Source organism: Sturnira hondurensis, unplaced genomic scaffold, assembly GCF_014824575.4.
Source record: "Sturnira hondurensis isolate 20B ecotype Veracruz unplaced genomic scaffold, ASM1482457v3 Scaffold0016663, whole genome shotgun sequence".
NCBI classification, from domain to species: Eukaryota; Metazoa; Chordata; class Mammalia; order Chiroptera; family Phyllostomidae; genus Sturnira; species Sturnira hondurensis.
Window position 1 is genome coordinate 3,388,970 of NW_028089294.1, and position 19,566 is coordinate 3,408,535.

Below are 19,566 nucleotides of genomic sequence, written 5' to 3' on the forward strand. Positions count from 1 at the left end.
ACTCCTTCAAAGACACCACCAAACCATAAGGCTTAAAACAGTATGGAAGGTGATGGTTGTATAACTCCAACGATATACAGAAAGCCACTGAATATGCACTTCAAAAGGTCAATCAGTTCCATGGTATGTGAGTTATATCTCAAAAAAGCTGTTTTATTTTTAAAAGGTTATTCCCAAATGTTTGCTATTAAAATATTAGTGATAGGAGTATTCTATGCATCATTATTATTTGCACTGCTAAATGGCTGTTATTAATGATGAGTGGTGCTGGACCCCTTTCATTCTGTTAACCCAGCCGTTTCCCCACTTTGGCATTTCATAAAAGTGCACGCATACATGCACATCAGTTTGTAAAGATCTATGGAAAAAATGGTGTCCTGCGCCACTGTTTGCATTTTGAAAAACTAGAGTCAAACCGGCCATTCCACAGCAGAACAGAGCAGGGCTGTGGATGTCACATACCAGGTCACTACTTCCTCACTACGTGAGTTTGAACGTAATACTTAACCTACCTAAACTTGGTTATCAAATGGACGTAGTAACAGTCCTGCTTAATAGGACTGCTATGAGACTTAGATGACAAGATACACATAAAAACTGAGCAAGCGGGTAGCATATGTTAAGTATTCAATAAATATTAACCATCAGCGCCAATACTGTTATCGACTAGACACTTGCTGAATGGATTGTGAGCCATCCCTACGATAGAATACCCTATAGATTTTTAAAGAATCAGGAAGATTCATGAAGACTGATATGGAAAGAGGTCGAAGATGTTAAGCTCAAAAAGCAAAATGCTAAACAAGATTACAGAAAGACTAAGTTAGAAACTCTTTAAAATCCAGATGACCCTGCTGGCTGGTGTAGCTCAGTGGATTGAGTACCAGCCTGTGAACCAAAGCATCGAGGTTCGATTCCCAGTCAAGGCACATGCCTGGGTTGCAGGCCAGTTCCCAATGGGGGACGCACGAGAGGCAACCATACATTGATATTTCTCTCCCCTTCTCCTTCCCTTCCCCTCTAAAGATAAATAAATAAAATCTTTAAAAAATCTATATGATGTGTATATGTAATTATATATGCATATATGTGTGAAAGTGCCTATGTGTTTTTACGGAGTATTTCTGGGAGAATATTCAGAAACTGGATATTGAGGAGAAAGGGACATATTTATTCTTCACTTCATAACCCTTGGAATCATATCTTTTTCCAATGAGCAAAGTTTTCATTTTTAAGAAGTTAAGAGAAAAATATTAACGATGACTTGTTTACTAAAAAGGAAAAAGGAAGCACCTTGATTAAAGAAAAGCTACTGACAAAAGAACTCTCCACTGAACTCTGAGACTGGCAGTGGATAGAAAAACCCTATACACATATTAAAAGAAACGGTCCACTGTGAAAGAACAGAATTGAACTGAAGTCTGGGTTATGCTCAATACTATCAGAGATCTATTAATTACTGGCTTCTGAAAATAGCCACCTTATCTACAAAGTAAAATCACTGAGACTTCCATCTTCAGATTCAAACACTGCCTTTTATTTTTAAAGTACTTAACAACCAACTGGATTTATATAATACTGGCCTACAAGGCAATAGAAATAATACAATTGGTTTGTAAGTTTCCATCACCTGGTGTTTCACTGTGATGGTTTCATTTTTTAAACTTGGACTTAAAATAACACTGTAAGAAATTTTCACATCTTTACATCTCAAAGTCTCACCAAACACAAAACAATACAAATTAAAGATCAGAAGTCCCACATGAAGTAACTGTTGGAAATTATTTCTTTAAAAAATTAAAATTATAGCAAGACCTGCATGCTACAGGGATTTAAGACTCAAATGAGAAGGCTACTGCTGAGACTGACTGAAGAGACCAAAGTTACGCGGCCAAAGAGATCAAAAGTGACAAAGACAACTACTTTACATCTCACCCTCTTTCTCAAAGTCCTGACTAGCAAAGAGCATCTGTTTGTATGAATCACACAGCAGTGCTTAGTAATTTTAAAAGACTATATCTATATATTCAAATACCCAGAGACCATTAATCTTCTCAGCAATATTGAAATGATACTGAAATGTTAACAGAAGGCACACTGCCTGAAAAATCTTTAGTTTGTCTTGTCAATCAGATGTAACATTAAGAACATCATCATTCTAAGATTAGTTACTAGGATTGTTCATTAAGGGAAGCTGTGAATGTCTTCACCAGAGATCTTAAACAGAAAGAATGGTCCACCCTAGCTGGTGTAGATCAGTGGATTGAGCATGGGCTGTGAACCAAAGAGTCGCTGGTTTGATTTCCAGTCAGGGCACATGCCTGGGTTGCAGGGTCAGGTCCCCAGTGGGGGCCACATGAGAGGTAACCACACAGTGATGTTTCTCTCCCTCTTTCTCCCTCCCTTCCCCTCACTAGAAATAAATAAAACCTTTAAAAATTAAAAAAAGAAGGGACAGTCCTCTCATTGAGATGGCTTTCGTTGCACAAAAAGAAAAATGGTACATGATCCCTCTCCCACTCACCCTCTGGAGATCCTGCTTCCAGAACCTTCTCCATACAAGACCCCAAATGGGAAGCAGGCCCTGTATAGAGAAGAAGTGGATTTCCAGCTCACTAGATGTGGGCCGAGGCAGTTAAGCAAAAGGGACCCCCAATGTCTGTGGGTCCTAGCGTTGCTTCACTCAATACATGATACCTTGCCCACCACCCTAGCACTGGCAGATGAGTCATCATTAGTAAAATCCACGTTTTGCCCAAGTCCAATCACTCCTCACCATCTTGACGGCTACTCCCCTATATCAAGTTTCACATTCTCTCAAGTGCTAGGTCTGGCGTCCTCTGCTGTTGCCTCTCAGCCCGTTCTCTACCCAGCAGTCACTGGTGTTTTTAAAACACAGCAGATCATATCTTCCTTCTGCTCTAAAATCTTCCAAGGGCTTAGCTGTCACGCTTGGAATAACACCCAACCTCCTTCCCAGGGCACGTAGTCCCTGCCTGATGTTCTCCTGCCCTTGGACTAAATGCTAGCCCACGGGGGCCTTCCTTTTCTGTTCTGTAGACAAGCCAAGGGCACTGTCCCACCGCCTGTGCATTCGCTGTTTCCTCTGTTCAGAATACTCTTCCCACTCTGTCCAAGGCCAGGTCTTTCTCATCATTCAGGTCTCAATTCACATCACCTCTTCATATCCTATACAAAGAAGCACCCCTGCTACATTCTAGACTGTTTTTCTTTTAATATCTGAAATTCTGATGTATTTGCTGACTTTGTCCTCTTACTACCCTAACTAGTCCACCACCTCAGTGAGACCCTATCTTATGTATCTCTGTAACCACAGTGCCTGGTATGGTGACTGACAGGAGTCAAACACTAGTGGACAAATGGTTAGAATTAACAATTATTCTTTAATGTTTTTTTTACAATAAATAGATATTAAAGGTACAGCTACTATGTCCCAGGCAAATATGGATTTTTTTTAGTGGGGTCCTAAATTAGAGAACAAAATATCTGTAATTCATATCATAAACAAAGGGATAATTTCTTAAATTTTTAAAAATGTTCAAACTGGCCCTGGCTGGTGTGGCTCAGTGGATTCAGTGCTGGCCTGTGAACCAAAAGGTCATGGGTTCCACTCCCAGTCAGGGCACATGCCTGGATTGCGGGCCAGGTCCCCAGTAGAGGGGCGTGTGAGAGGCAACCACACACTGACTTTTCTCTCCCTCTCTTTCTCCCTCCCTTCCCTTCTCTAAAAATAAATAATTAAAAAAATTTTTTTAAATCTTCAAACTTCCCTGGCTGGTATAGCTCAGTGGATTGAACACTGGCCTATGAACCAAAGGATCGTTGGTTTGATTCCCAATCAGGGCACATGCCTGGATTGCGGGCCAGGTCCCCAGCTGGGGGCGAATGAAAAGCAACCACACAATGTTTCTCTCCCTTTTGTTTCTCCCTCCCTTCCCTTCTGTCTAAAAATAAATAAATAAAATATTTTTTAAAAAAAAAACCTCCAAACTAGGAAAGTCATCGACAAAAATGAGCAAAAAGTAAAATAGCTTACTAAAAAGTAAAATAAGAAACTCCAAAATATATGTTAAAATGAATAATTTTTATTCAAAATAAAAAAACAAATTAAAGCTACTAGATATCATTTTTCACCTCTCAGCATGATAAAGATATAAAATACAATTAACACTTTGTAGATTACGAAAAAACATGCTCTCTCATGTATTGCTGGCCAGAGTATAAACTGAAATAGTCTTTTTGGAGGTTAATTTGGCATTATCTATAAAAATTAAAAGTACCCTGCCCTATGACTTAATTTTCAGGAATTTAGCTTATGGGTATACTTTAATGAAAGCAAAATAATGCATATGCACAGGATATTCATTAAAACATATCCTGCAGACCAGAAACAATGTGAATGTCCAGCAGTCATTCCATATTAGGGAACAAGATGCAGCTGCGTAAAAGAATCGGCAGCTCTTTATAGACTCATGTGGAACAATCTCCATGACATGTTGGTAAGCTAATAAATCAAGTTTCAGGACTCTGTTATCACACTGTTTCTTTTGTTTTTGAAAATATATATGATATGCTTTGTAAATATATAAAATGTCTTTGAAATGACAGAAAATACTGTAACTTTGTTTACAACCAAGGAAAAGAACAGAATGGTTGAGTAATGGAGAAAGGCTTGCTTTTGTAGCTTTGGGGCTTGAACCTATCATTTATATGATTATTAACCACCTAAAACAAATCCATTTAAAAGATCATACCCACACAAAAAAGTTTTCAAATTATTGATTGAGAAACCTCTCTAGATTTCTTCCAAACTTCAGATTGTGTGTCATTCCAAAATTTCAGGTCAACAAAAAGGATACTCTTATCCTTATTCCTTTTGCACAGTAAGTTTGTTCTCCATAAATAATTATTCCTTGAGTCAATAGATATTCTTCTCCTTCTAGCACCACAGCCTGTCCTCCTCAACTGAGCGTTCTGCCACCTGAAGACCACAGCCTTACCCGCACGGCTCTTCAACCTCTGCAAGAGGAGAAATATTCCTGGAAGGTTATATTCTGAAATGTAAAATATACTGTAGATATATATTGTGGCAGAATAATCATTTTTTTCTAGAAGATGCTATCATAATAAATAGTATAAGGGAATTCAGCCTCCTCCTCAGGCTTTTCAACTCATCTAGTTTAGAAGCTAGGACGTGTTTATATGAAAAAATAATGACCATGCTACGAAGGATATTATAAATGCCAAATAAGTAGCCCAAGTAAGCAATCCCTCAAGAAATTCAAGAGGAAAATCACATTTACTAGTGCAGTCAGAAAAGGCTTCAAAAGAGAAACAGAATCTGAGCTGGGCTTGATGTGCGGTCTGTTTCAGGAAGGAAGGGAACGCACAGTCGGATGGTGTGGCCAGTCTGGAAAAACGGGGCCTGCAGGTGGCGGAAGTGCTCCTAGCGCCTGGAGGCCTGTTCATCAGTTCCTGAGCCTGTATCCTTCCAGTGCCCTAGATTAATTTTGACTCTTCCTCGTATCTCCCAGAGTTGTCATTTCTTCTCCATTCTCACCACCTCGGAGCAATCCAAGCTCTCATTCCTTCCTTATGGAGAGATCTCTAAACTCATCCTCCTGTCTCCAATCTCTCCCATCTCCAACCCACAGTGCACAACCCATGACATTACTTTATATCCAAACCCACCGATGGCCAATTACAGCTTGCAAAGACCCTTCATTCCAGGCCCTGTAACATTTTCTCTCCATCCACCTCTCATGCCACCAATGGACTCACACCCACTCAACATAATATCCAGATTTCAAGCCTATGCCCATGCTGTTCCTTTTACCTGGAAAAATTCTCCGGGTGGGGCACACATGGTTGTACAAGTTGTGAACACCATGGCTTATATAAATGATACCCCCTGCCACTGTACAATCTCTGCAACCTTCCAAAGATGGCTTGTTTCCATCCTTCTATACCTTCAAGGCCTTCTCAGAACACCCAACACAAACTGTTGATCAACTATACATCTGATTTCTACATCACCAACTTGACACCTTTTCTTCACACACACACAAAAAAGTTACAATATTTGGAACACCCACAGTGCCTTGAACACAGCAGATACTCAAAAGATGCTTGCAAGTGACGAAGGGCTAAGGAAGGAAAACTCTGGCATCAAGAACCTTGAAGGCCAAGAGAGAAGTTTTGACTTTACTCGGCAGGTGCCAGGTATGATCAACGATCAGAATGATGTTTCAGAAAGACTAATGTCAGCAACCATAAGCAAGCAGGGGTTGAGAGATTATACTGGAGGTTCCAGCTGAGGGGCCCTGTGGGCTGGAGGAAGCCTTCGGGGGCCTTCTTCTATAACACACAGCCTCCGCAGTCACTCAGTCATCCTTCAGTTTATCTGTCTGGGATAACAGATATTGATTTTCACATGCCATCAGAGTGAAGCTTAAAACTGGGCCATTAAGCCAAGAAAAGGACGCTTTTGCCTGAAATATCTGCGTATCTAGGAAACAGTTCTGACTTGAATAATTATATACATACATAAAACACATATACACAAATTAAGCATTACTCTTATCTTCTTCCTTCCCTTCTTTTGCTGTCTTCTCTTTTCCATCTGTCTCTCTCCCCTTTTTGGTTTCTCTCTCCTTCTCTCACTAAAACTATTGTTCTTGTTTCCCATTTCTTTCCAAGTGCTTTACACTAATGACCTCCAGACTGCCCTCCCCTCCTCCCCAAACTCCCTCCCCCCAATTTTAGTCAGCTTATTTGACTGTTTTGCTCATGCACTGATTTAGCCAACTCCCTAAATATTTGCACTAATAACTCAATTCTTCCACTTCCTTTGCTAATGTAGCCTCAACCTTCACCAACCTTAGAATTTTACAATTACCAGTGAATCATTCCAAGGCCAATCATTTTCCTATAGTCCTCTAAGAGAATCAAGGGCACTTATGTATTTAGGTATATAAATTAATTTCATTGCACTGTTACAGTACCAAATAAGTAATTTTTATTGGTAATTTGAAAACTCAAAACCTAATACATTAAACAAAATTAGTTTCCTAATGAATTTTCTTCCAAAGCACATATCTTGGATTTCGTGCCAAGACGTCCTATCAGTAGTGAACTCCATGGTACTAAACAATTTTATTTACTTCTCAGATTTGTACAAAAACCTTTACTCTCCAAAGGAAGAATATCACACAAATATTACAATGGAGAAAGCCACTGTAATATCAAGGCAGATAATACCATTAGAAACATACGCATGCCTATCAGGAAAAGATTACCTGGAGCAAGCTAAATTAAAAGATGAATGAAGGGGAATCTTAAAACAGTATCAAAGGTAAAACAAAATACGCAATTTTATATTTGTTCTCAAACAGGCTGTCTCCCTTGAAAGTCCAATTCTGCCGAGGTAAAAATGACCTTAGGAAAGATTTAAATATTTTCTTTTTATCCTAAAGTGAAAAAAAATGTTTAACTACTCAAATACTGTCCCTAGATTTAGGGCAGTTTAGATTTTTCTCTTCTACTAAGGTAATGGTTTTTTCCCTCCCCACACTAAAGATCTCTCTGAATGCTACAGTGTGAATCTTTGGTAGTGAACGGTGGGCAGGTGCTTTGCTAACTACATACTTTGTAGGGAAGGAGAGAGTAGACACCTATTATCTAGAGTCTATCGTTAAGTTAATGCCCTATGTAACAACTCCATTACAGTACGCATTATACAGAGAGTATAGATTGGGTAGGCAGTGTATAGTACACCACATTCACAATAGCAAGACTTTGTCTTTTCAAAACCACCAAAAACTGGCAAATTATTCAAAATGCTCTTTGCTCAGTTTTAAATTGTTGAATGCTACCAATAAAAGTTTAGAAAAATCTAATTAACCGGTTGCTAACTGCTCAAAAGTAAACTATTATCTGCCCTTCCCCATCCCCAGCGATTGGCCCACAAGAGGGGTGTTTTGTGCGTGGACCAGAGCTGACTAGTGTCTGGGAAATAGGGGTGGGGAGTGAGCACCAACCGTCCCTTGCTGGCCGCGCCTGGGGCTTCGCTGGGCCCCAAACCCAGACTGACTCGGCCGCCCAGAGGCATACAGGACTGAGACAGAACCGACGGACTGGACGAACGGACGGGACAGGACGGACGCGACGGGCAAAGAAGCAGTGCGTCCTACCCGGAGGGTTCCCTCCCAGGGATGGCGGAGTACCTGCTCCGGTCATCCAGGCTGCGGTTGTCGGCTGCTGCGGCGCGCCAGTCCGGCAGTGTGCTAGCGCACAACACCACCATGGACACGATCACAAACACCACCGACACACTGGCCAGGATCTGCGCGGCCAGCGACGACGTGGGCTCCTCGAAGGTGCGCCGCATGCGTTCCAACCAACGCTTGGTGGGGGCTGCTTCCCCACCGCCGGGTCGCGCCTCTTCGCGGCCCGGCTCGTCTGCGGAGTAGAAGGTGTAGGTATCGGACATGCGGTCGTCGAGGCGGCGCTGGCAGCAGTACTCTAGGTGTGCGCCCTCCAGGCCCCAGTAGATCATCTCGTTGTAGAAAGAGAGCTCGCACATCCGCGGCGCAAAGCGCAGCTTGCCGTGGCCGCGCACGTAGAGCAGGATGAAGCCGAAGGCCTCCGAGTGCCGGTCGAAGAAGTACTCGTTCCGCTCGCGGTCGTAGTCGTCGCACACCTCGAGCACATCGCGCTCCGAGCGGCAGCCGTGCAGCCGGCTCACACGGCGCAGCGGGAAGTCCTTCAGCAGCTCTCGGGACAGGGAGTACCGGGCGCCGCCCACATTCAGCACCACCGAGGCCGCCCCGCTGCGCCCGAAGGTCATGGTTGGCCGCCCCGAGGCCCCGAGGCCCCGAGGCCCGAAGGCGCCGCGGCCCCCTAGCCGTGCAGAATCCGCCTGAGGTTGGCCGATCCCGGAGCGCACCGTCGGGGCCCGCGGGCTGACTGGCCCACTCTGCCTCCGAGCTCCAATTCCGCCCTTCTCTGGCCCGGGGATCCCTAGGCTTTAGCCTCCTCGGCAGCCCAACGTCGCTCCTAGCGACACTCTGAGCGCGGCGGTACCTGCAGGTGTCCAGGGAGTCCCCTCCGGCGCCAGCTCTGCACCCCACTGGCGGAGACTGAGGCTGTCAGCGCCGTCGCCCCTTGCGCCCTCGGGGTGCTCCCTCCGAGGCCCTGGTGTCTTCTTCAAGGTAGGGCGCTGTTCCCTCTGAGCGGCGCGGGCGCCAAGAGAGGAAGCTGGTGCGGGATGGCTCTTGGTCCCCAGCTTTCCCTCGAGCCGCGGATGTGGCAACTGCCCCGCCGCCGTCCAGAGGCAAGAAGCAAAGTGAGCGGTTTCGGAGGCTGCAAGGAGCTGGCTGGGAGAGGCGGGGGCGGGGCCTCCTCGCCTCCCGGCTCAGCTCGGCTCACCTCCCAGCGCGCGCCGCCCTCCTCTTCCCGCCCGCACCTCTCGGGCTCGCTCTGGCTGGGATTCCCCGGCGCCCCGCCCTGGACCTCCGGCTCCCCGCCTTGTGATGCCGTCCTCTCCCTCCGCTCCCGCAGTGGCCGAGAGGGGTCCGCGGGGCGGGAGGTTTGGAGCGGGGAACCCCGGGATGCCGGGGGGAGCCTGCTCCCGCGTCCCACCCCGAGCCATCGGATGACTTGGGCAGCCTCCAAGGACCCTTTTAACAGCCCCAAAAGGAGGCGAGAGTGTGGTGGGGAGGATTGAGGACTGGGGTGCAGGACTTGAGGGGCGGGGACCGAAGGCGTTTGGGGAGCGTTTTCCAGAAACTATTCAGAACCCACCTCGGTTTCTGAGACCGCCCAAAGGATTTCTTAGAGAAAGCACCCCAGCAACTGCTTTTCGTGGCGACTTCGCTCTTCCTCTCCCGGCACGGAGATAACGTACCGTGTGCTCCGAAGGCAGCCACACACCCCAGCACCCAACCTCAGTGCCAACCTCCCGCAGAGGAGAGCGGCCCCAGCTCCCGCTTTCTGGGACACGGGTCCTAAGAGGGAGCCTATGGGTAGTGCACCTGCACCCTATTCTGACTCTTCCTCTAGAACGGGGTGAAAGTCTGGGGAGAATCGCCTCGCCACTAGCAAGAATTGCTGGCTGCCTTCGTCCGCATCCTCCTTTTCTTAAAGTCTTGATTGCCGCCGTGCGCCCCCAAGCTGTCTGCAGCACTGGTCCTCGGAGCTTTACGAGCCCCGTAAGACTCCACAGAGCGAACTGCCCTGCGCTCTGCTCTGGTCAATGCCCAGGCAGTGGGTTCCACTTGGCAGTTACGTTTTAAACTGCTACTAGCAATGCACATACCTGACACCGGCAGCCCAGCCCGCGCAAAGGTGAAGCAGGTGAGTCGTAACGTGAAGCTATGTTAAGTCCAAAACAAATACTGGAAGAAAAAATAAGGGTGGAAATGGATGGGATGCGGTTATCTGATCTGAGAGTAACCCACCTGGTTACTGGGAAGGGTTTTTACTTTACTTTTCGTAATTTTGTAGTATTGTCTCGTGCCCACTAGAGGTCACCAAAAAGAGTCGTTTTGTCCTAGGTCTAGTATGGTTTCCTAGCGAAAAATCAGCTAGAAATTGGAGTGCTCTCTATCACAATGTTAAAAAAAAAATCACTGGATGGTTTTTTAATTTTCTTAGTTTTAATTGAGTTTATGTGGGTGAGATAGGTTAATAAACCATACAGGTTTCGAGAGTACAGCTCAGTAACATTATCTACACACTACATTGCGTGCTCACCACCCAAAGTAAAGTCTCTTTTCGGCACCATTTATCCCCCATTTGCCCACCCCCACCCCACTTTCCCTCTGGCAATCACCACACTTGTCTGTGTCTGTATTTTTTCTTAATCCCTTCACCTTTTTCATCCAGCCCCCCAAATGCCCCCCAACTGCCCCGGCTTCTGACAGCAGTCAGTCTGTTTTATGCATCTATGATTACATTTTGACTAGGGTGGTTTCTTTCCTTTTTCTTTCCCTTTTTCGCCCTAGTTTATTGGTGGGTGGTTTCTTAAAGAATGAAACTTGTAAATTGTTTTCCCCTAGATTTGTATAGTGTATCTTAAAGGCACTTGATGTGATTAAAAGCTTAAAAGCAGGAGTTCATTGGCTAAGTAGCTACTAAATTAGGAAAACACCCTGAAGGAAACGAATTTCGAGGCAGAGCGAAGGACGTGATGGTCTTGAGCAGGCTGAAAGAAAGAAGAGATTTCCAAGGAGGAGAATCTCAGATGTGAAGGATTAAAGTCTAAACAAAGCGAATGCATTAACTTGGCTGAAAGAATGGAGATCTCAGTTGCAGAATTTAGGTTTTATCCTATAAACAAAGGGATCCCAAACGATTTCAATAATAGAAATGGCTGATGAAAGCTTTATTTCAGGAAGATTCCTTTGCGTTTTGGGTTATTCTGAGAAGTCCATTTCTGCAACGCCAGAATGAGAATCCCACCCCCAAGTCTTTGGAGATGAGAAAGGAAACACTGAAACCAAGAGCTCAGCAGAGCTTGGAAATGGATTTGTTATAGGACATGAGGATGGAGAAAAGTTGGCAGATGTGAGCCGAGCGAAGAGCCTGGCTTCACACCAGCAAGAGCCAGTTCCTCAGAGAGTTGTTAAAAATACTTTCTAGAAGCATCAGAAGCCGCAGAACACAGAACTGTTTTGATTACTTGCTCCAACACTACTGTATTTATTTCCTGTGTTCGCCATCTAACATCCCTTTAAAGTCTGTTGATTGAACCATTTAAAGAAATGTCACATTTTAAATTCAATTGGAGCTCAGAAAACAAATTAATATGATGCTAATACAATGTGTGCCTCCTAGGTATATTTTCATAACATTTCTTAGAGATGGGTTTAAATCATTTCATTTGTTTCAAGAGTTGTATTCCTATTTGATTCATCAGTGACTGCCACAACAGCAATACCCAAATCATTTTCTTAGAGAAAGAAACAGTAAGATGCAGAAACAGTTGGCTTGTCTGGTTTAGAAAGCATTCTTAAAAACAGTTCTACTCTTTTGTACTTTTAAAAGAAGACTACATTAAGAATTATGACATCTAAATCCTTTTCTGGATTGTGGGTGATATTTAAGGCCTTCATATATAAATCTTTAGGATGTATTAAAGTTTAAAGACATCAGGCAGAATTTTAGAATTTGAAAGAACCAAGAGACTTCGTTGTGTGGATTTACCAACCCATTATTTAGGGAGGAGTAAGGAGGCCCTCAGATGTGGCTGTAATTTCCCCAGGTTCCCGGGTCAGCAGTATCATGGAGGGGACAGGCAGGAACCAGGTTCTCTAGTTCCAAACTCTCGTAACTCCATCTCCAGGCCTGTATTGCTACCACAACCTTCTATCCGGTCTCTGCAGTCCAGTTCTCTGCCTGTGAACCCTGTATTATGCCACCAGACAGCTCTTCCTTCTGTTCATTTCAATAGAGTCATTTCCCAGTTTGAGAACTGAAAAGGTCTATAGATCTACAGAATTACAATATTACAGTATTATTGTCTGCATAATGAAGTCTAAACTGGTTATTAGGGGTCCTCCCTAGATTAAAATTCTGGCCGCACAAGTTATTTGCTAAGTGACGTGGATCGAATTCCTTAGTGTCCTTGGGCCTCCATATAACAGAGATGTTGATTGCTACATCCAAGGGGCGGTGTTGGGATTAAATGAGTTGATGTCAGGGTGGGTTAAAGCTCAGGGCTCGACACTGGAAAAATCTCGGTTTATGTATGCTTACGCAAGCCCAGAGAGGCCATGCTCGCTCACTCTCATTCCTGAGTTCTTTTTTTTTTTTTTTTTAAGATTTTCTTTATTTATCTTTAGAGGGGAAAGGAGAGGGGGAGAGAAACATCGATGTATGGTTGCCTTTGGTGTGTCCCCTGCTGGGAGTTGGCCTGCAGGGAACTGCAACCCAGGCATGTGCCCTGACTGGGAACCGAACCGCGATCCTCTAGGTTCGCAGGCCTGTGCTCAATACACTGAGCTACACCAGCCAGGGCCCTCAGGGGGCCCTCATTCCTGAGTTCTAAAGAAATACAAATTGGACAAGCGAGAGCCCTGGCTGGTGTAGCTCAGTGGATTGAGCGCGGGCCTGCAACTCAGACGATCTCGGTTCGATTCTCAGTCAGGGCACATGCCTGGGTTGCAGGCCAGTTCCCTGCAGGCCAACTCCCAGCAGGGGACACACCAAAGGCAACCATACATTGTTGTTTCTCTCCCTCTCTCCTTTCCTTCCTCTCTAAAGATAAATAAGTAAAATTGGACAAGACTTGGACAAGAGTTGATTCATCAAAAAATGTAACCAACAGCAAATAAATAACCTAAAATGTCAAAAAGTCAGTGGAAAGTTGTGACCCTTAACTGCCGACCTTTCGGATTGAACACAGATCCCTCCACAGATCCCTCCATCGCTTTACGTTACACAACTAGATGTGAACACCCTGCCCAGAGGCTTTATCAAGTTGGGTATATACCATGTGGGTGCTTCCAGCCCTTGAAGCTTACTTATCAGCTCCAGTTTAGAAAGCCCTCCGTCTGCTGCTAATGCATATTTCCAAGTGTTTACACCAGTTTATTTCTCGGTATCTGCAGAACCAGTGGGTGCTTTAAAAAGTCAGCCTTTTTCATGGAAACACAGCTTGTGCACATCTCTATTTTTATGTAAATGAAAGACTACAGGCATCACCCATGATTACCCCTGTAGAAGGCGAATTTGGAACTTTCAATAAACTGCCCTCATAATAACTGTACCATGTCAATCCCGTTCTTCAAAGTGAGAAGCCACCAAAGGGTCTTCTCACCCCATCCCACGCCAATATTCTTGCCTTGTCTGCTCCTGGAGACTTTATGCTCTTACTGAAGCAAAAGGAACACTATCTTCCTTACAGTTCCAGCTTTGGAGTGTTACTGTGTAGTTATTATAGGGGAGGCAGGTTTTTACCTGTCTTTTGAGTGTTCAACTGGGCCTAAGAATTAGATTGACATAAAACGTATTAGCTGGAGCCCTAGCTGGATGGCTCGGTTGCAGTGTCATCTCCATGTACCAAGGTTGCGCGTTCAAGGTTGCTAGAATCAACCAATGAATCTAAAATAGGTGGAACAAAAAGTTGATGTTTTTCTCTTTCAAAAAAAATTTATAAATATATATATATATAGCCCTGGCTGATATAGCTCAGTGGATTGAGCACAGGCCTGCCAACGAAAGGTTGCCGGTTCAATTCCCAGTCTGGGCACATGCCTGGGTTGTGGGCCTGGTCCCCAGTGGGGGGTGTGCTAGAGGCAACCATTGATGTTTCTCTCCCTCTTTCCCCTTCCCTTTCCCTCTCTCTAAAAAATAAATAAATAAAATCTTTTAAAAAATGAAAATTAAAAAGCAAATATATTTATATATATAAATGAAAATTAAAAAGCAATATATGTGTGTGTGTGTGTACACACTCACATAAATAGATAGATATGGACTGTCCAGAAAGCCCGGCCACAAAATACTGACATTTAGTAGAATAGAGACATTTAGTGAAGAAGCTGCAAGGAACAATGTACACAGAACAAAGAAGCTTCAGTTCCCTTCATGCAGGCCCCTTTGAACATGAAACCCCTGCTGGGGACGGAGAAACAAGTTCGGTAAAGCCAGAGGAGGGAATCTGGCAAATCTTGAGTGGGTCTTCCTACAAGATAACTAATCTTCAAAAAGCCACTTTGTTACCCTAAAATATTTGAGATGATATGATGTCTGATACTTGCTTCAAAATAATCAAAGTCAGGGGCAAGCGGGTGGAAACATAGATGGCACAAGACTGGCCATGAGTTGGTCATTGTTGCAGCTAGGTGATGGGGGATTATATCACTCTCATCAATCACTCCCCCTTTTAATTTATTTTTTATCTATGTTAAATTATCCATAATAAAAGACTAAAAGTAATAATTTCAAACCTTGGGCTTCCTTTAAGCCTATTTTTGAATGTTAACATCTATTCCTCCAGACTAGACCAAAATGCACCCTTTTACTGTATCTATAATGAGCAGTCCCTCCAGAGTTTCCCCAGACTGTGAAAAAGGTCAGCACACATTTGACTATGGCTATTAAAATTTAATGGGCACTCACCTAGTACTCTAGTAATTTTAACACCAGTTATTTACCCAACAGATAGAGTCATATATTTTGCAAAGACATGCATTTAAGGACCCCACCGCATTGCTTTCAATAGCAAAAGTCTACAAACAACCTAAATGTCCATAATTAGGAGACTGGCTGTTTTAAAGAGCAGCATATCCCTGGGTTTGGTGCTGTTGTTCATAGAGGCTCATGCAGAACCATTTTTAAGCCAAACTGCTACGCAACAAAGCCTAGGGCTTGAGCGGATTCCTTCTGTATAGTAAAGACATGTAAGTATAGATAGGTGGTAAGATTTCTGAAAGTTGTGGGTGGTGGTTTCTTCATTGAAGGACTAAGAAGGCTGGAGTAGCTATAAGGCCTACTTGTTATTGGTTATTGTAAACCTTTTGTCCTTCTTTTAAAAAAACAAATGTAGGAATTATGTTTTCAGTTTAAGAAAAACCAGGAAGCCAGTTTGAAAGTTTGAAAAATAAAATACAATTTCAGCACACATCCTTCTACCCAATTCCCATTCTCTTTTTTTTCTCGGGCCCATCCTTCCTGGGCCCTGCCTCCCCTGCTCACGTGGGGCCATATACCTGCTGCTCCCTCTGCCTGGGACACTCTGACCCGGAGCGTTCTGTGGCTGACTCCTTGCAGGTCAGGTCTTAATTCAGATGTCTCTTCTGGAGAGGCCTTCTCCAACCATTCATTCTAGCATACCAACCTATTTATTTTTATTTATTTTTATTTTTTAAAATATATTTTATTGATTATGCCATTACAGGTGTCCCATTTCCCCCTTCACTCCCCTCCACCTTGCACAACCCTCCCCCACCATTCCCCCCTTTTGTTCATGTCCACGTGTCATAGTTCTTTAGATTCTGTATTAACCATAGTATTCCTGCCCTCCCCCCTGTCTATTTTCTACTACTGTCTATGCTACTTATTCTTTGCATCTTCTCCCCCCTTCTCCTCCTCCCACTCCCCTGTTGCTAACCCTCCATGTGATCTCCATTTCTATGGTTCTGCTTCCTATCTAGCTGTCCTCTTAGTTTGCTTTTGTTTTAGGTGTGGTTGTTAATAACTAAGAGTTTGCTGTCCTTTCGCTGTTCATATTTTTTATCTTCTTTTTCTTAGATAAGTCCCTTTAGCATTTCATATAATAAGGGCTTGGTGATGATGAACTCCTTGAATTTGATCTTATCTGAGAAGCACTTTATCTGCCCTTCCATACTAAATGAAGACTTTGCTGGATAAAGCAATCTTGGATGTAGTTCTTTGGATTTCATGAGTTGGAATACTTGTTTCCAGCCCCTTCTTGCCTCCAAGGTCTCCTTTGAGAAATCAGCTGACAGTCTGATGGGCACTCCTTTGTAGGTCACTTTCTCCTTATCTCTTGCTGCTTCTAGGATTCTCTCCTTCATTTTAATCTTGGGCAATGTAATGATGATGTGCCTTGGTGTGTTCCTTCTTGGGTCCAACTTCTTTGGGACTCTCTGAGCTTCCTGGACTTCCCAGAAGTCTATTTCCTTTGCCAGACAGGGGAAGTTCTCCTTTATTATTTGTTCAAATATGTTTTCCACTCGTGGCTGTTCCTCTTCCCCTTCTGGTACCCCTATAATTCAGATGTTGGAATGTTTAAAGATGTCCTGGAGGTTCCTAAGCCTCTCCTCATTTTTTTGAATTCTTGTTTCTTCCTTCTTTTCTGTTTGGTTGTTTCTTTCTTCCTTCTGGTCCACTCCCTTGACTTGAGTCCCAGTTTCCTTTCCATCACTATTGGTTTCCTGTGCAAATCCCTTCATTTCAATCAGTTTAGCCTCCATATGTTCCTCTAATTTGTGGCTAAAATCAACCAGTTCTGTGATCATCCTGATCACCAGTGTTTTGAACTGTGCATCTGAAAGGCTGGCTATTTCTTGGTCACTTTGAATTATAGGCCCTGGGGCTTTGAGCTGTTCTTGAGTCATAACGTTTGGTCTGTTCGCACCTGTTATGTGTGAGGGGCGGAGCCTTAGGTGTTCTCCAGGGCCAGGCGACCCAGTTGCTGGATTGTGACGCTGTAGGTGGGGGCAGGGTCAGAGAGGGGAAAAAAATGGCTATTTTCTGCTCTCTCTCAGATTTCTGTCCCCTCTGCGGCTTCTCACAAGCAAATTGGGCCCCTCTGGTGCTGGTTCCCCGGTGTGTGGGCCCGTGTACTCTCCAGGACCCTGTGGGTCTCTCCAACGAACTCTGTGGGCCTGGGAGCCTTTCTCGGCCCCTCGACCCCAAGAAAGTCTTTCCAGTGGGTGCTTTCAGGCTCTAATTCCCGTCACTGGGGCCCTAGCCTGAGCGGTCTGTCTCACTGTTCTCTCCTTTGCTTGGTTTATCTGCATGCGAATGTGTGACCACAGTCAGCCAGCCGCCCTGCGCCCTCACTGGGTCTGCCCATCACCACCCCACGCCTGGGATCTACCAAACCGCCTCCGCCTTTGCTCCTGGGGCAGTGGAGGGAACAGACTTTCCAGCCTGACCCTGCTCCGCCGCTGCCTCCGCCCCTCTTACAGGTCTGGCTGAGTGGTTTGTTGTTGTTGGACTTCCGTACAGTTCAATTTTCACTGTTTTGGCTGCGTTTTTGTTTCTAAAACTTTGTTGTCTTTAAAATTAGTTAGTTGTGGGAGGGGGCACAGTGTTTCCACCTACGCCTCCATCTTGGCCAGAAGTCTCCTATTTTTTTTAATTTCCTTATCACTGTAAAAAAAATTAGCTTATTCATCCACCTGTTCCTTGTTTATGGTCTGTGTTCCCACCAGATTCTGCTCATTTCCTTTGAGAGCAGGGACCCTGGGTCTAGTTCACAGCAGTGTCCTTAGCTCCTACAACAGTGCCAGGCTGCTTGCTGAAGCTCAGTAACTATTCGTTAAAGGAATGAATGACTATTACTGTGATTAAAATAAAGTTCCCACCCTGACTGGTGTAGCTCAGTGGGTTGAGCGTCATTCCCTAAATAGAAAGGTTGCCAGTTCAGTTCCCATCAGGTCAGGATACATGCCTGGGTTGCTGGTCAGGTTCCCGCTTAGGAATGTGCAATAGAGGCAATGTTTCTCTCTTTGTCTTTCTCCCTCCCTTCCCCTCTCTCTAAAAAACAAGTAAATAAAACATTTTAGCCCTGGCTGGTGTAGCTCAGTGGATTGAATGTGGGCCTGTGAACCAAAGGATCATGGTTCGATTCCCAGTCAGGGCACATGCCTGGGTTGTGGGCCAGTTCCCAGCAGGGGGCCCACAAGAGGCAACCATACATTGATATTTCTCTCCTTTTCTTCTTCCCTTCTCCTCTAAAGATAAATAAATTTAAAAAATCCCAACTGATGCAGTGATCTTTATTTTTAAAAGTTTTAAAGAAAAAAAGCTTTAAAGATTTTATTTATTTATTTTTAGAGAAGAGGGGAAGGGAGGGAGAAAGGAGAGAAACATCAATGTGTGGTTACCTCTCACGTGACCCACACTGAGGACGTGGCCCACAACCCAGGTGTGTGCCCTAGACTGGGAATCAAACCAACAACCCTTTGGTTCACAGGCCGGCACTCAATCCACTGAGCCATACCAGCCAGGATTAAATAAAAATCTTTTTTAAAATTTTTATAAGATTTTATTTAGTTATCTTTTGAGAGGAAGGGGAAGGAAAGAGGAAGGGAAATATCAATGTATGGTTGTCTCTCATGCATCCCCTGTTGGGAACTGGCCTGCAACCCAGGCATGTGCCCTGACTGGGAATCAAACCAGTAATCCTTTGGTTCAGAGGCCTGAGCTCAATTCACTAAGCTACACCAGCCAGGGCTAAATAAAATCTTTTTTAAATAAAGTTCTCTGAGTGCTGAACAGACAGTATCAGCATATACGTATAGTGAGGCCAGAATTAACCAGCTTGGGAAATCCAGGCTCTTCTGAAAACCCACTTTAGTTTTGTTAAATGGTTGACATACTGGAAGAGGAGACATCGGCCCTGCTTTTCTTATGTACCTTCAGTGCGTGCCTCCTGGACTTTAAAAGCACTGCAGAAGTGCTACTCATATAGTGGTCCCCACCCCTGGATCAGTGAGTATCCCTGTATTCCCTATCCAGCACGTGCTTTAGTTAGAAATGTTATTGGAATCAGCTCCAGTGGTATCGTGAGTCCCATCATCCTCTCCTACCTGTCCCTGGAAGAAGGAAACAATGTAGAAACAGACCAAGGGCTGCAAGGAAAGAACTGTCCGCCATGACAGTTCTTTTCACTTCCGCCATGAAGTGAACTTGAACACTTCAAAATTGTTTCCAAAAAGTAAATAAAACGGTCCAGAAAGGTGCCCTAGCCGGGTAGTTGGTTAGAGCATCATCATGATATGCTGAGATTGCAGGTTTGATCCCCAGTCACGGCACCAATGAATGAATGCATAAATAAGTGGAATA

The 19,566-nt window shown here is 44.3% G+C and overlaps 1 protein-coding gene across 2 annotated transcripts in view; it reads right to left on the reverse strand.

The window, feature by feature from the left end:
• The window catches only part of KCNG3 (potassium voltage-gated channel modifier subfamily G member 3), a 30,841-nt gene extending 21,972 nt beyond the window's left edge, over window positions 1–8,869 (reverse strand). Inside the window, exon 1 of one of the 2 annotated variants that reach the window (XM_037066807.1) lies at window positions 8,247–8,869. In XM_037066807.1, the coding sequence (XP_036922702.1) occupies window positions 8,247–8,869 (623 nt within the window). Of the gene's footprint in view, window positions 1–8,213 lie in introns of both variants that reach the window. The other variant, XM_037066806.1, reaches the window with a different exon arrangement.
• Window positions 8,870–19,566: the final 10,697 nt, after the last annotated feature.